Source organism: Abramis brama (genome assembly GCF_963993115.1).
Source record: "Abramis brama genome assembly, chromosome: 21".
NCBI classification, from domain to species: Eukaryota; Metazoa; Chordata; class Actinopteri; order Cypriniformes; family Leuciscidae; genus Abramis; species Abramis brama.
In genome coordinates this window covers 14,795,207-14,813,844 of record NC_139983.1, presented here as the reverse complement: position 1 = coordinate 14,813,844, position 18,638 = coordinate 14,795,207, and the positions used below count along the sequence as shown (strand labels likewise).

At 38.9% G+C, this 18,638-nt stretch overlaps 1 protein-coding gene across 10 annotated transcripts in view; it reads right to left on the bottom strand.

The window, feature by feature from the left end:
- foxn3 (forkhead box N3) overlaps positions 1 to 18,638 on the bottom strand; it is a 93,551-nt gene that overhangs the window by 58,559 nt on the left and 16,354 nt on the right. For 8 of the 10 annotated variants that reach the window (XM_084096646.1, XM_084096644.1, XM_084096647.1 and 5 more), the window contains one exon: positions 3,262 to 3,818. In XM_084096646.1, coding sequence (XP_083952772.1) covers positions 3,262 to 3,804 — 543 coding nt within the window. In that variant the 5' untranslated portion in view covers positions 3,805 to 3,818. Of the gene's footprint in view, positions 1 to 3,261; positions 3,819 to 7,327; positions 8,154 to 8,761; positions 8,978 to 18,638 lie in introns of those variants that run through there. The other 2 variants (XM_084096648.1, XM_084096653.1) reach the window with 2 other exon arrangements.

Here is an 18,638-nt window from a genome sequence, read left to right as displayed (position 1 = left end):
CCATGTTTTAATATTTTAACAATTATAAAAAATCTTAATTCTTTTTATTGTTGGCATTTTATTCAGTTTTAATATTCGAATGTTAGTGAGAAGAAAAAAACAAAATGTTTAGATATCAATCTGCATTTGCGATGGACACCGGTTATGCTCATCTTTGGTAGCTCCTTTGAAGGTATCTTGAGTAAAACTGCTCTATATTTAACAAAGTATCATAGAGTCTTGGGGCTTTTGACTGGGTACAGTGCCCTGGTAACAATTCACAGTCGTGGCCTAATGGTTAGAGAGTCCAACTGGTAACCTGAGAGCTGTTGGTTCGATTCTCAATATTGGCAGGAAATGACTGAAGTGCCCTTGAGCAAGGCACCGCAGTAAAAACGGCTGCCCACTGTTCAGAGTGTGTGTCTGAGTGTGTCACCACTCCTAATGTCTGGACACTAACTTGGATGGGTTAAATGCAGAGGACAAATTCCAAGTACAGGTTTGGGTTACCATACTTGGCCTTCACATGTCACTTTCACTTTCACCCCTAGCATTATGGCAGCAACTTTTCACATGCAATCACCATCCAGCAACCACCTAGATCACACTAGAAAACAACACCCTAGTAACTGTGCACAACACCCTATCATCATGGTTGTAAGTTGTGCACATGCAACCACCTAGATCACCTTAGAAACCACCTTGCAACTCCCTAGTAACAATGCACAATACCCTAACATCATGACGGCAAGTTTTGCACATGCAAGTACCAACCAGCAACCACCTAGATCACACTAGAAATGCCTAGCAACACCCTAGTAACTATGAACAACACCGTAGCATCATGGCTACAAGTTTTGCACATGCAACCACCTAGATCACCTTAGAAACTACCTTGCAACTCCCTAGTAACAAATGCACAATACCCTAACATAATGGCGGCAAGTTTTGCACATGCAAGTACCATCCAGCAGCCACCTAGATCACACTAGAAATTGCCTAACACCACCCTAGTAACCATGCACAACACTCTATCATCAAGGTTGCAAGTTTTGCACGCAACCACCTAGATCACCTTAGAAACCACCTTTTAACTCCCTAGTAACAAATGCACAATATCCTAACATAATGGCAGCAAGTTTTGCACATGCAAGTACCATCCAGCAACCACCTAGATCACACTAGAAATGCCTAGCAACGCCCTAGTAACTATGAACAACACCGTAGCATCATGGCTGCAAGTTTGCACATATGCAACCATGCAATGCCATCCAGCAACCAACTAGATCACCTTATCAACCATCTAGCAACACCCTGCACAACACCTTAGCATCATGGCAAAATGTTTTGCACAACCGCAAACATTGAGTAACCACCAAGATCACCCTAGAAATGCCCAAGCGCCTGCCCACAAAAGGCAAGAACCACTTCTTTGTACAGAAAATGTAAAAAATATATTGTTTTTGTTTGCATGAACTTCCTAAGTATATAATAAAGAATTTTCAACTTCCATGAAATATATTTTTGAGCAATAAAGAAAGGAAAAAAGATCTTTTTAATTCCAAAAAGCCCAGAGCTCAAACTGACACAGTTCAGCTGAATAAAGAAAAAACAACTCAACTCTGTAAATCTCAGCAAGGAAATACAATTTCGGATTTAAATAAAATTAGACGAGCACATTAAAAATAAGCATTAAAATGATATCTCAAGACGGGTGCAGAGCATGGATATTGTCATCACAGCAGATGAAAAACACCCCAATCCAAGATTTTTAATTTAATTTAAATTCAATATTAAGTCACCATAATAACAAACAAAGAACGTGCACCGAGTCTCTCAAAACTCATGGCAATTATTTTGACCATGGCAAACAAGGAAAAAAAAAAACATTCATTCTTTATGGACACCCTGCAACCAAAGTCACAGAAGTGTTCTTATTGTTGTGGCAGGAGTGAAGGGGTTAATTGAGCGACACGAAGGGGTAGCGGCAGCCCACTACACCGCCATCGCTGGATTAGCCATTCCCAGCCAGAACACTTTCTCACACACATACACACACAAACAAATCAGTTTCTCTGTTGCTACAGCAACAGCTTACTTTCCATGTCAACTGCAAAGCTGTTTCTATGGAGACACATATACAGAAAAAATTATTTGCTCCACAGCCAGGGACCAGATGGCAGTGAACTGTAAGAGTCACATGGAATGGCTTTACTGTTCTGACTAACTTGTAGGCACATGCACACCATAAACACACACACACACGCTCTCAATATGATACACACGCACAGGAATGCATTTATCAGCCTTTGACAAGAAACAATCAATACTCAATAAGCATCTAATGAGTCCCAATTCATAAGCTTCATCCTTTTATCAAACAATATAAAATGTTATCATACAGGAATCAATTCAATCAACATTTACCCATATTAAAACCGAGATAAGTCTCACCCCTAAATATTGACGTTCATCACACTCCTGCAGTGTAGATTTCCAAAGCCGCTCGTTTAAAAACCAACTCTTTTGAAAAAGTAGTTAGCTAGAATACAAGTTAAAAGCTTTTTAAGTAGGCAAAATCTTTCTAATTATATAATTATAAAATATGGTAAAACATATATATATATATATATATATATATATATATATATATATATATATATATATATATATATATATATATATATATATATAATTAACAATAACGTTCAATTCATTAACATTAGATATTATGAACACTAAAAAATAAATTACAAAAAAATAAAATTATTAACTGATTAATTAAAGCTTACTGTCACAAAAGGATTTTTAAGTAGGGTGACAGCATCAAAGTTAACGTATAACTTTACACTAAATAGGAGTAATAAAACTAAGAAAGCCTATTTACATATACATATATATTAAAAATATATTATATTCAAGTTTTTAAAAATCTGATTGATTGGTAAATCATCTTATGGTTCATTGACGAACCGCTCAAACGAATTCACTGCAAATGAACTGTAATTCCCAGCGGCACTTGACAAAAAAACTGTAGGTAGGTGCATTTATTAATTGCCACATCTATACTTCTAAAGTTATATGCAATACAATTTGACTACAAAAAGCAGTGTAACATTTTGTATTAACCTGTTTCCAACAGAAAGAGTCTCGACTACTACTAAAAAAAGGAGTAAAGACAAATAAAAAGAGCAAAAATTAAATGAAAACTAGAGTAATATAAGGTCAGCATTTCCCACAGTGCAATTAAAGACTGATGCAGAACGATTTTGGCATCCTTACCTGACTCCTGTCCTTGTCCACCTTCTTAAAGCACTTATTGAGGGACAGATTGTGCCTGACTGAGTTCTTCCACCCCGTGGGGGCGTTGGCAAAGTAAGGGAAGTGTTCCAGGATCCAGTTGTATATGTCTTTAACTGGCAGTCTCTTAGAAGGGGCATCTTCTATTGCCATGAAGATGAGGCAGCTGAACGAATAAGGAGGTTTGCAGTTGGGGTTCTGCTTGGCGTCGTAAGGGAGATCCGAGTGGGCCGGGGAGGGTGGGGTGTCATCGTCCAGGTCCTGGACAGGGCTGACGCTTCTCAACACGGGGTCACCGAAGCTGTTGAGCAGGTTCTTGCTCTCGTGGAGCCAGTTGAGGTTGGTGAGTTCCTCGTCCTCCACGCTGCCCTTCTCCAGTTTGATGATGGGAAGAGCCAGGTCCATTTCCTCGGCCTCCTGTAGGGCGCGCGTTATGGAGCTCGCCTGATAGAACTGGCTCAGGCCGCTCGCGACGCTGACCCCGGAACTTTCCAGCTTCTTACTGGGAGGCATAACCGGACCCATTTAGACCAAGGCTCCTACGAAATACACCAAGGAGAACAAGATCACAATCAAAGAACGTCAAAGGTGAAAATAAAACACATTAAGAGCACCATTTGGAACAGAGTCAGTGACTACAAAGCAGGCTTAAGACATACTTAATGCAAATGCACAATCCAAATCCAATACAAAGCTATTGTAGAAGTTTACAGACTGACTGTCTTGCAAGTTGATTTAGATCACTTGATGTTCAGATCACAGCCTTTACCTCCAAGGGACAAAGCATTCTCTGAGAGCACTAAAAGAACGAGGCAATGAGAATCAGTCTGTCAACAGCAAGAATGCACGGCACGTCAGTCTGCTCTCAGAGAAGATGGCACAGCTACAGAGCAACTGAAGAAGCCTTGCTATAGTGTGAACTATTTCAAGTGAATGGAATATAATACTCAAGGTCATCTACAACTGATCTGCTCTGTCTGTTTTATGTTCTCTCAGTTGCTCTTTTTATAGTTGTCGTACACAGATAAAAAATAAAGATGTCAATACATATATAATGTGACAAATGTTATACAATGATTAAATGTGACAGTAAAGGCATCTAGCTATAATGTTACAAAAGTTTTTGATCTCAAATGAATGTCTGTCTTTTGAACTTTCTATTTATCAAAGAATGAATAATGGTTTCCACATCAATAATGAGCAGCACAACCATTTTCAACATTGAGGATAATAAGGAACGTTTCTTGAACATCAAATCATCATATTAGAATGATTTCTGAAGGATCATGTGACACTGAAGACTGGAGTAATGATCCTGAAAATTCAGCTTTACCATCACAGGAATAAATTACATTTTAAAATATATTACAATAGAAACGTTCTGAAGGGATAGAAAGTAAAGGGTTACATTAGTGTGGATTAGAACCCATAAACATTAGCCTACCACTGCACCATACTTTTGAAATTGCTGATCAATGCCAATGCCAAAAAATCTTAATGGACTACTTGCACAATTACTTCCGCGTTCTAGTTAGTACGTATCGGGAGTTTCCGGTTAGAGCGTTCAGCGCACCTACATACATGAGAATGCAGATTATCACTATGTTTTATGGCTGCCAATTGATAATGATCTCTGTATTAATTATCTTGAGCCTGCTGAAATGTTCCTATAAATATATTTTCTTTCCAACTGTGCATTCTGAATAATAAATAGGCTAAATATATTTATCCACTAACCTGCAGCAGTCCTATGCTCGTCTTCTCATTAACCTTTTTTTTCTCTTTCTGACATTTTATACCTGTTGGGTTTACATTTTTAAATGAAATTGACTATTAAAAGGATTCCTTGTGTGCGCTGGTGTTTATTCCAGTCTTTTAAAATAGTTGAATGAATGAATGCTCGCGACGTTCCTGTAACGATGTTAAATAGGCTAGGCTAAGCTATTTAATCAATAACGCACACAGCGTAGAGGAGAATGACAGTCAACTACTTTGAATATTATTGCATTTTGGGCATAAACATAAACATAAAAGATTGACATTGAAAAATGACACAGAATGATTAAAATATTTAATCTAAATAAATAAATTTTCGTGGTTCGTACTGATGTTATTCATCTGTTCTCATACACTTCAGCGTCGCGGTCACTAGTTTAGACGAACACTGACACCCTATGGTGAAATAATGGCGTATTTTTAACACCCGCTGCTTTCTCAGATCTCAGAATGTTCCGATTAGTTTCGAAAATTCTGCACACAGTAAACATCAGAATATACCTTCTCCTGTCAATAAAAATTGCAAAACATTTAAAATCTTATTGCGGAAACTCATTTTAGGTGGCGTTTGTTCAACTCATTGACCACACATTGAAAGTAAACATAACCGGAAATAAGTGAGACGTACTATTTCCAAACGGAAGTGCGTCACAAAGCTCAGTGCAAGTGGCGTTGTGTTTGATCAAGGTTGGAGCTGGACTTTGCAGGGAGGTAGATCTCTGGGAATGGGATTGGGCATCCCTGATCTATTTCAATACACTATTCTATAAAGATCTGGGTGCGACAGAGGGGAAAGATGTCAATCACTGAATCAAATACTCAGAACATGACACCAGAAAAACAGATTGCGACCTTCCCCATGATCACAAAGATCAATTTATGTGGCACTGTCTCTCTTGTCTCACTCCCTCGCTCAACACACTCGATCCATCTGCAAAAGCAATTACTAGAAAGTCACATCAAACATTTAAATACTGCCAAAAATAATTCCATGAAAATATATTTAAAAAATCAAACATTGCTTTTCCTCTTCAAAGAGCAGATTAAGTTTTTCTAAAACAATGTGACCTCAGCTTCAAACTGCTTGTCTTTTAGAATAGAGAAATACTTAAATATTATATTTCAGCGCTGTGGGGCAGGCAGCATTTTGAAGGGGAATGAAATCACCTCGTTCAAACTAGCCATCCGCACATTGAAATGCAACACGGACACTAAAATCATTCATGAAAAATCAATGTACTGCATCTTTCCAATGAGGAGCGCTCATTTCACTCACCCTCCGATGGGGCGCTCCGGTCCCGTGAGCCGCTGCACAGGAAAATTATATTACAGCTGACAGTAAAGTAATTTAATTGTACTGTTGCCATGACAACGCAGGGCTCTGTTTAGGCCTAATTTGCTGGCAACTGCCAATAGTGTCCCGAGAGACCCGAAACTTAATTCTTGACCATTATTTCCAACATCAAAGAAAGTTTTTGCAAAATACTTTCGAGTATCATACGACAACGAAGTGTAATCCATCCTGATTTATTTTAAAACAAATTTTCATCACATTTGCTGTCTTTTAAACATTTTCAAAGTCTTTCATTTAGCTCGAAAAGAAACAAGCCATGGAAGAGATTTTCTTTGAGGGTGATTTTGAAGCTCTTGCACTAGCCACGTGACATCTGAACATGAATTGAAATTCTAGAATCTAGAACAATGATTTTGACATCAAAATACAAACTTTAAGACTTTTTTCACATTTGTAGGTCAGTTCTCTTGGTTCTTTTGGTCCAGGCCAAAAAAGAAAATTATACATTTATACAGTCCTGGTTCACTTAGTGTTCACACTGTAATTTATAACACAGAAACTAAAGATACAACAAAAAAAGGCTTTTATGGCGTATATTTTGTGAAGGAACTTCCCGAACATCCAAAACAATACGATGTTCTGGACTAAATGTGTTTAGTGTATGTGCGTAGATATGATGGTATATGATGGAGCTGAGAACTTCTGAAAAGCTTATAAAATGTGTAAAGGAGTCAAAACAGCGGCAGGAATCCCTCCGTCACACACACGAACGAAGATCTGCTGCAAGGAGAGGCAGTTCTGATACCTGTACTAAACTGTGATGGGCAACTTCGACTTTGACGAGAAAAAACAGGTATGCTTAAGAGTTCTTTCCCTTTTAGGGTTATATTGTGACATCATGTCCTGTTTTTGGTTTGTTTACATGTATTTGGTTGATATTTCAGTCAAACCGCACCAGAGTTCGTTTGGAAGACCCACCTTTTCAGGGATCTCGGTCAGCTTGTTTGTTGCATACCAGGGTTCGGATGGCAGCGCTCACACTTATTCAAATGAACCACACTAACAGAGCAATCGCACCAGAGTTCGTTTTAATCCAACCAAACCTGCCAAGTGTGAACACAGCCTAAGGCCATGAACCAAAATAGAACAATGATTGGTCCAAAAATAAAGGAAAAGCATGTACGTATACCGTTTCCCACATAGTTGTGAATGACACATTGTATCTGATGTCCAGGCTCAGGTTTGTTTCTCTGAGATTGTGTTTCTCTGGCAAATAGCTATAAATGTGCTCTAGTCATGCGTCCAGATGACAGAAAACCAGACCACAGAGGGTGGGTTAAAGCTACAGATAATTAGGCATGATGCTCTGATCAGAGCCCAAATACCATCTGCCTGTCTAAATCAACATTTGTTTGGCAGCCTCATCATAAATCAGTGATTAAATGCATGCATACATGCAGTTAGTGTTTAATATAGTCATATACCGTACATCTGCATATGCAAGCAACCGGCCGTTGGAGCTTGAATAAATTAACGTCCGCTCGTGTCTGCCATGTGTTAAAATGCATAACAATCTTCTATGAACAGCTATGTTCATTTGCATGCCAGTATGACTGACATAACAAAGACAACACAATGACAAAGAACAGGACTTTGTTCCCTCATCACCCATCTTAACATCTGACTATTAACTGCATACACGAGTGCCAAGAGAGATCCTCTATTCAACATGCAGACACGGACAGTCCTGATGTTACAAGCCGAGCGACTGCCAAACTGTCATTGTTTTGCTCGCTTGATTGGGAGAGCTGCGTTAAAACAAGCACAAAACTAATTTAAAGTGGGTCAAGAACAAGTAATGAGTCTATTCATGCTGGTAATAAATCGCTCACTGAGTCACTCAGCCACAAAACCAAAAAAAAAAGTAAACTTTATGTACAACTTGACTTCTAACACGGCACATTCTCAACAAATGATTAAAATGAGACTAAACTAGATTTTTACAACATCAGAAAAAAATGTGAATGTGCAAAACGTTCATTATGCTTGGGTTGTAGCCAGGATATTACTATGCATTTACTAAGGTATTTTCAACCCATCTCTATGCAGTTGTTTGGTCATTGCGTACTGGACCAAGTACAACTACCCCAATCTTTATCTCTCTTCATGCAAACCTGTCAATGGGGTTTGAACGAGTGGAGTTTCCTAGAAGAGTTTATTTTGTTGCTGGAGGGTAAAAGCATAAAGAAAAAAAAGACTACACTGCAAGTAATCAGATTTAAGGATACTTCAGCTTTACATCAAAACAACTGCCATCCATCCCCACAAGACCCCTGATTCCGACACACATCACACTTAATATCCATCTGACATATAAATGTGCCTGTGAGAAAGTAAAAATAAACTCTGTACCTGCTCTGAGATTTCATTCATAAGCTTGGCGTAGGCTTCTCTCGGCTCTTGTGACAAACACTTTCCTTCCCTCTAGACATTTATGTGTAATCTCACACCACGGTACCCATAATTCCGAGGCACTCCGAAGTACGTAATATCTTGCTTTTGAGGGCATAAACACTCCACAGCCTACGTCAAAGTCCCGGCAAGCCTTGACTCATCTGCTCGGAGTGTTTACCTGTGAGAATTCCCTGAAAGGGTGTGACCTTCGGAAACCCCTCCTCTTGTGGAATTACATGTCATGCCCCACTAACCTGACTGGCGAAGCCCCGCCCCCCCCTGTATCCGATTGGACGCAGGGCTGTTAGCTCCTATGAGCTGCAGAGACATGTTTCAATGAAAACCGCCACAAGTAACATCATTTACATGTGAAAAACAGACAGAAGATGACTTAGCTGGAGGACTCCTGGCATTTTCTTGAAGCAGGTAATGTTCGGCGCTTTGAAAACAAATCCAGTCTTGGACGAACAAAAAGTCATGTGCGGTCAATACTCGAGGAACGAGGGAGAGGTGAAAGGTCACGTTCTCTCTGCCGCAGAGGCAGTAAATAGCTGCACTCAGCCTGTTTTTAAAGCAGTTCTCTTATCACTCCACAACAGAGAAGTGGCAGGTAGAGATTTCATACGGCTCAAAGCAAAAAAAACATGTCCAATTCAAAGCCTCGACTAAGCAGACACAAAACCACTATTTGGCGTTCAAATAGCCCCAATTACACAAGAAATAATCAAAGGGCTTTAATCTTGGCATGAAAAAAAAACATTGCAAAAGTTGCAGTGAGTCTTTTTATCCCATTTGAAACTAGAGCTTTTGATTACAGCTGGTCTGTGCAGCGCTTTGCTCACAGTATTGTTATGCCCAGAGCCAAGTATTGAGCAAGAGTTTCCACAGCTTAACACAGTTATCATGGGTTAGTACTTGCAGAAATGATTTACAACCACTCTTTTGATTAATCTACCAAGTGTATTTAATCAAAGCCAAAAACTCTTGTGCACGGACAGTCTGTGAACAATTTCACTATGCTGGTTCACACAACTGACTCAGAGTCAAAACCAGCAATGTTACAGGTTTAAAACAGGTTCAGATTTATTCAACAACATTCAGGTGGATGTGTCTGGCCATCTCGTACCATTTAAAAATATTTCAACTTTGAAAATATGTAGTTTGAGACATTGTCTCCTCTTCCATCTACCCCAGAAAACAGCCTCATTTTACCCTCTGTGAAAGAGGTGAGAGCAGACCATATCTTAAACTGTATCTGAACACATCTGGTATATTAATGAAGGTCTGGCTGAATAGAGTCTCCTTTCAAATGTTGTGTTAGCAACTTTGAATCCATAGCCTACCTAGCTACACTTTAAAGTAGTATAGTCAAGTTACTCTAAACTGCTACTGTAACTGACTACTGACAAAAAGCAATGCTGAAAGAGATGGCTAGTTAGTAGCCATTTAAAATTTCAAATAGCAAATGCAAATACAATAGCAAATAGTTTTGTATAGAATGCATATATGTATTCTTATTCTTTTCTTAAATATTTGAAAAAATATTATATTTTATAAAAGATGATAATTAAATACAGTAAAATAATATTACGTAATAAAGCAATATATTTAATATTTATTTTAGAAATATAATAATAATTATATATGTCATTTACAATTTAATCACAGCATCAATTTTGGCAGATAAATGCTGAGTTTTTGAATAAAGAAAAATCTCAAAAAGGGTTAATATATAGGCCTATCCTAATTTATACAACAAAGCTGAAACTATAAATATAAAGATTAACTAAATATTTGTATTCTGCTATAAATATAAGACGTAAAATACTATCCAGAGCCTCAAATTGGTGAACTTTTTTTCATCGGTTCATTTACATTAGAATGAATCAGATTTTCCAGTGCTACATATGAGAGCATGTCTGATTATTGCCTCAACTCACTCGGCAGTAAAACCACATGCAAATTACAAAGTGTCACTGTAAACAGCAGTGTAGCTTTGTGGTTGCACTACACTGCTACTAGTTGGAAAAAGTCTCTTGAAAAACCTGCAGTATTTCAGAAACAACTGAGAAACTGTCATGCTACTGTTAAATATAGCTTACTCAATAGAATAAGACTAAATTTAGTCTCCAACGCTACTGTTTTCCCCTTAATGTCTCCTTCCTAAGCCTTCCTTTTTGAAATCCTAACAAGGTTATTTACTAGAAAAGAAATATGGTCAACAAGAAAGTATTCTTATTGTTAATTATGTAATTTTAGTAGTATCTGTCATTTCAGTAGTATCTAAATGATCCTGTTCTAATTTAAGCACACAAAGCTGGATTTAAGATATGATATTCTAAAATTGTTCTATCTCACTGCGGACAATAAGCAGATTACGTGAATGTTCTACCTAGCTGAGAGCTCATTAAAGCAGAAACAAAGAATTGATAGTGTCAGAGGCTGCATATATTTTCCCCACAGAGGTCATTAGGGTAGATTAGCACTGTTCTGTTGAGATAGAAACTCCAATTCCTGTCCGTGAGGAGAGGTTCAGTCAGGCTGCAGCGAGAACTGTGTCACTTTAGTTAGTCCGAGCCACACGGGCGTCCGTTACCCTGGTAACGGGAGGATGGCTGGGACAGAGTGACAAGCTGTGTTAATTCTTTCACCCGTAAACCCCAGAGGATCACCACCATTTCTCTTCATTTCCATCGGAATCTGAGACCCCATTAAAACAGTCCGATTTCCACCGCATCTCAGCTTATTACCACCACAGTTTCATTCTTTTTTTCTCCCCTGGATTTCCTTATTGGATACATCAGAGGCAAAGAAAGGTACAAATTGAACAAGAGCTTTGAATAAATGCTGTAATGGATCTCCATAAAAGTACATGCTGTGTTCAGATGTGGATTTATATCCATAATGTAATCACGCTTAATGGATCTCGATCACATCTACCAACCCCCTCATGAAGCAACGCAGCCTCCACCACTAGCATTCTGACAGCAGGGTTTGGATCTCAGGTCGGCCTCTCTATAAACGGCACTGGACTTCTCTTTGCGCTTGTGTCAGGATCTTATGGTATATTGGATGGCAAATGTGCTGCAGAGATGCTAGTTAGTAGCAATTTAAAATATACAAATTACAATTTGTACAAATGTACAAATGTATACACTAATATATATATATATATATATATATATATATATATATATATATATATATATATATATATATATATACACACACACATTATATTTTATAATTTACATTTTATATAAAATTACCTTTAAAAAGTACCTTTTCATCATGTATTTTATAATAATAGCAAAACATGTTATTCAATTTTTTATTAAATGTATATTTAATAAAAAATATTATTTATATAATTAAAAAATAATAAAATATTATTATTATATTTTATAAAATGCATTATAAAAATATTTTAAATACACAGTGTATACACCAGAACCAACAAAATCAGCAACTGGAAATCCAGTGGCGTAACTTTGTTTTAAAAAGTGGGTGGGACAGGAATGGGGGAGGGGTGTAACAATAACAATTGCAGAAAAAAATAATATTACAATGTCCAGAGATCAGTTTCAATAGCACATTGAGTTTAATGTATCGCCATAGAAGTCATGTTTAACATGATAGTTTCATCCTTCCATCTAATACAATTGTTAGTCCCGAGATTGTTCAGATCAGAGAATAAATACATATATTTGCATCAAATGCTTGTGTGCCTTTATGGTCTGGCGGTAGAACTTTTGTTAATCGTGTCGGAGTGTTTCTGGGTTCTAATCCACCCTCGTATAGTTTTTATTTTTCTCTCATTACAACCAGAGATGTTCATCAGCGATAGTACGTCAAGAGCGTGGACATGTTTGTATGCATTTTGTTTTGTGATTTCATCGTAACTAATAGAGAGTCTCCGCAACGGGATAGATTGAAGCGCTCGTCTGTGTGAAGTGCACGAGCGCCAAGAGAGCACAGTTGCCTTCCACCAATGATAACAGCCGCAACGAACGCTCAGCATGACTTCAAAGACAACATATTCCAGCGCCAGATCGCCTCTTATTTAACAAACGAATGAAATGAATGCTCTGCTAGTCAACTGGAGTGGTTTCATTTGTATAATAGTTACATCTGTCACCCGTCACGCAGCAAATTACACCTATGTGGAAATCCCAATTAGCAATGACTAAACTGTAAAACATCAGGATTATGATTTCAGTTTCTACTTTGAATTAAACCAGGGACCTTTGTGACAGCAGTTGTGATCCACAACCATTAAGCAACCACCACCCAGGACAGGCCTGTGTGGGGCTGGAGGGGACATACGGTGATAAGATCAGAATGGCTGCAGCTCCCAACCCGGCAGAGATGAAACGCATTTGACGATAGCAAATCTGACAGAGCTGCAGTGTTGATGCATATGACCCACTACACCACAGAGCCCGGTATTATCGCACAGTAAATCAAATGGACCCGGCTACCATGGAGCGTTTAAACCATGTGGACACACATAGACACACACCTTGACATTCAAATTCCCTCAGAATTCTCCTCCCATAGGTTTATATCTTCTTTGTGACGCTTGCCAGACGGTGAGATTGCACGGCAGTCGAGCTAGGCTGAGGTTTAACATTTCACAGAAGGTCAGTGAGCATAGTGTGATTTGAAATCCAGCAGCTTTATCTCTATTGCAGAAACCGGCCATCTCCCCATGAATGCCACTGCCCTGCTGGGTCTCAGCTAATACAGCAAAGCATCCAGGCATGAGAGTACAGGCTAATCTAATCCCAATGACAGAGGCGCGAACAGAGAAAAATGTCCGCACAACTCCCAGACACATGTACAGGCGTATCTCAACAGGAAACACAGGAGGATGGCGGGTCACTGTATCCTAGTCACCACACTAAACCTGGGGCGGCAGTATGATGGAGTAAGTCCCTGTTGTTGCGAGCGTCAGCTCAGGCCCTGCGGAGAACACCCGGGAGACAGGAAATTGAATTTGCCAGTGTATCGGTGACAAGGGAAACCCAGTTAGCAGCTGAGTCCAAGGATGCAGAGCCTCAAGGGGAGAGGGCACTTAATGAAAATTAAGACACTGCTCACCCAAAGCACTCAATTCAGCTGATCAGCGGGCCACAGTTGGACACAAAGTTTAGACAGTAATAATAATAAAGGTTTCAGTGCCGGTTAGAAACAAAATGGGTTTCACTAGTCCGATCATGTCACTAAAGCATGAGAACTTACTATTCTTTTGTTTTTTTTGTTTGTCTACTGGTGCTATATAGACACTTGTATGAAGAAACTCTCAAATGTGACATCAAGAACTCAGATCTCCTAAGAACCAAACAGCCAACTTTACTCAAGAACTCTTTCAAGTGAGGATATCAAAAAGTCTGGTAACAAGTCAATAAAAAAACAGTCCTGACCAACAGGTGTGTTTGCATGTTAACGTTCAAATGCATTACGTGATCAAAAAGACTGTCTTGCCAGGGTATTCATGTACAGTCAATTAACTGAAATAAAATAAAATAAAATAAAGTACAACATCTCAGGCTATAGGATAAATAGATCACATTGTTTTTAATTGTTCTTTTGCTTAATTCTTAATTTATTATTGAATCAATTCCTTGAAAAACAATCACATTGAAATGTTTAGTGTTTAATTTAATTAAAGTTTAATGTAAATTAATATTTACATTTTTTTAAATAAAGACTGCATATTCTCTCTGCTGTGCATATTCGTTTCTGTATCGAGAATTGTTGACTACTGAAAATGTGGTACCACGACAACTCTACTATCCAGCAAAAAGTGGTTCTTGAGAAGAAAAGGCTTCTTTGCTGAACCTAAAGTACTGCAATGAACCTTTTTTAAGAGGGTTATGTGCTGGAGGGGGAAAGGAAACTTCTTCCTGTTCACTCAGGCCACTCTAACAGGCTCCTAATGAAGGTGCGCCTCACGGGAACTCTTCAGTTGTAGTTTTTCTTTCTTTCTTTTTCCTCAATTCCAAAAGGAGGGAGGGATCAGTATATTGCTGCTTTAGGTTTAATAGCCACGTTAAATGAGCACAAACTGTCTCGCTGCGCAACGCGTTTCATTAGTAAACAGCACTCAAGACGACAGTGCCACTCGGTACAATAACACGTAACAATGCAATTAATGGTGTTACATGCGGGCGGGGCCGCGGTCTCGGGTGCGCTGGGAAGATTATAATTGTTCCAGTCTGACTGCCTCTGGGAGCCTGCAGCGGGGGCATTCATTACCAGACTGAGAGAGAGAGAGAGAGAGAGAGAGAGAGAGAGAGAGAGTGAGAGAGAGAGAAAAGACACGGAGCAGCAGCTAGACAGTACACCATAAGTAGACATAAGTACTCTTTCAAACCCAAGTGAGCTGCCTTGCTACATACTGCCTTTTAAACCAGCATCCTAACCATCATGAAACCTTGTGGCTCATTTGGAATGGTCTACATAGGCATCAACCAAACAAACAGCACTCCCAACAAATCCTCATGGAAGCAGTATATAAGCATATATTAATAAAATTTGTATCTCTGCTATATTATAAATGATAAAAAAATAAATATATAATTCAATTAAATATATATATAAAAAAAATCTAAATGTAATGTAAATAAAAACAAAGACTGCATGTGCCATTTGGGACAGGGGCTTATAAGCATAAGAATACAGAAATATTGGGTAAAATTTAATTTTAAATTACACTACAGTATTTGTATTGATACTGGTACTGAATGAAATGTTAGTTATAATTATTATTTTTATTATTTCTATTGTTATTTTTTCCACTGAACTTGTTGCAGCAGATTCTGGAATTGCATTCTCTGCGAATGACACATGTGACGCTGCTTTAGAATTTGGCTAAAACAAGCTAACTTAGGAAGTACCTTTTTAAACAACCTTCTTCCTAAAATGCTCACTAGAGCATTTTTCACTTTTAATGGTATAATGCGTGTAGTGACGTCACAAATCAGGATTGGTCACTTGTCTGTTGCCTGATTGCCAGTTTCTCTGTAGCTGGCTAAGTCCACTATTTGCACAATGCAAACACAAATTAATACTACAATTAAAATAAATATCTGATTATCCTCCATAACGTGGCTATTTACATCTAATATTATCTGTAAACTCTTGCACTACCAACAACTGATGCATCTGTATTACATTCCAAAGAGCTCCATTATCAGCCCCACAGTGGAAAATGAAACCATATCCATATCGGCTGGGCCGGATCAGCACGGAATGGAACGGTTAAGCAAAGAGAACGGTTTGGCCCAAAAGTGGAAAAGCAGCTTAGGTTTTGGAGCAGAGCAATTGACAAAAACAAACAGCAACAGCACAGACACAGTGTCCTTTTTCCACATTTACTACTCAAAGGGGAAGACAGCACGCAAACCGTTTGTTCTTAAATGAAAGTATATTCGTCCCCAAACAAAAGCATTTTGGAGTGCATTCCTTTTGATCTACGTCTCCAATGTCTTCCAGAGGAGTCAATAAAAGCTATACACCGGCTCCTTTACGAGCCCTGCAGATATATATTAGAGGGGTCTTACTGATTCAAAGCACAGCCATAAACACAATGGCAGGCCTGGCTCAGTGATAAGCCTCCCTTAGTAGAGACTGATGTTATCGGAGCGAGCACTGGACTGAGAGAAGGACCAAGGTGACGTTGAACTCCTTCGAGGGCGAGAGACACCATCAACTGAGTATATCACAGTTCAGTATAGGACACAACTCTTTATCCCTCACACACGGGCACATCACGGCCCAGGGAGCAGATTCTCGACTTTCAACAGAAATCCTGCTAGATGAGGTTGTAAAGCAGTCTTAATCTTTAATAACCTGCATGGATCAGAAACGTTCATTCACGCACCGATGATAATACCATCTCTGGTACCTCAGGATCCACCTCTAATCACCCATCATCCTCCTCTACAATGGCAAACAGGGACATAAACAAGAACAAAACATACAAATTATTGTCAATTAACCCAGTGGTTCTCAATCCCGGTCCTGGCGTACAAACCACACATGGGGCTAATTAAACTCAATAAAAATCCTGAAGCCTCAACCTTTTTTTGCCGCCTTTATTTTATTTGAACTTCTTCAAGTACTGGAGTGATACGCAATGACATGTAAATTTCCCACTCCATTTCTCGTGAAGTGATGTATCGATGTCCCCTTGTTCCCTATGCCATTAACAGTGCCCTTTAAACTGAACATGTACGCTCCTTTCGGATTGAAAGCTTCCTTATCAGGGCAGAATATCCTGTGAAGGGCACTTACAGTCGAATTGAACGATAAGAGATACAAACAAAATGGGCAGAGTGTGTGTGTGTGGGGGGGGGGAGGGAATGGGATTGAGAAACACTGTATTAACCACAAACACATTATAATTGTGATAAATACAAATAACTACATCTTTCAATCATAGTTGAGCACTTTCGAGTGACTCCTTCTGAGCTCTTGCATTTTTATATGCTCATTAAGACGTATTTAGTATATTTACTGAGCCATTTACCCCATGGTGTCATTAGCATAAATACAAATACTAATCATGGTGAGCACTTTCCATTGACTTCTATAGGTTTTATACTGAGCTAATAATGTTTTCTATCCTGTAAACCCAAACCTAACTCTCACATAAACCTTTTTGCATTTTTAGATTTTCATTAAGATATATGTAGTATATTTTCGGGCCATTTTCCTCATGGGGCCATTGGCTGGCTCACACAATGTTGTCAAAACCTAGTCCTAGCCTCAGACGTCACGCCTACGGACCGTTGGCTGAACATCTGACGTATATGACACACTTAACTGGATTTTCGAAGTCATCATCTGATTGGTTAAATTCTACAGGATGTCTGGGAGATGCGTGTGTCGCGTTCATCCGGAAGCAAAGTCGTTGTGACGCCAAACCCCCTTTGTGGAACAAGAAAGCCGTCGTGTTTACAACTGTGACAATGAGTGCTTACCAGTGTCAACTAAACATGGATGTAACCATGTGAAATTCACAGCTACATTGTTGCAGTAAACTTGCACAACATTCTTGAATGAATAATTTGTTGGATGCATGCCGGTCTGTTATCGTAAGAACATCGACTTAACATTTTCACGCCCCTAAACATGACGCTGATCAAAACGAACTGTGATTGGTTGCATTGCATTACAGTTAAACGTCCTCTTGGGCGGTCCTTGGCCAAAGAAAGCTGCGATGGAGTTCAGACCATCAGTCTGGCTACGCGAGACTAGTCAAAACCTGAGCTGCACATTCACACAAGCACCCACCTCCAGCTGAAAACGTCTCCGAGGTCAACTGTGGTCACAGAGATAAGCTATCATTCATCATTGTGGCAGGCGGTGCTCTTGAATTAAGCTCATGGTATAGCTATAACCAGAGGAAGAGGTTCCATATCAGAGCTAAACAAAGCCGTCTCAGTGATAGCGGGGTCAGCGGGAGCATGTGAGAGAGATTCTTAAGCTATCTTGCTCATTTGACCTGCTTTCCTTTCAAACATGATGACTTCACATTCATTCAAGTTTCATATAAAACAATATCTATGTTGTAAAGCAGCCTTGGCAAAGGGGTCATTTTAAGTGTGTATATGCTTGCCTACATTTCAGTGCTTGTAAAGTGCATGAAATGTCTTCACAAATACAGCGAAAATATGTGAAAAGCGAGATTACAATATATACAATGAATAATGACTGGAATGCACTAAGAATCTCTTGTTTTTCTCCCCAGATCCAAATGCGCGGTGTATGTTGTATTTTTTCATAGTGTTACAGCAGAAAATCAGCAGGAAAATAATGCAGTGAC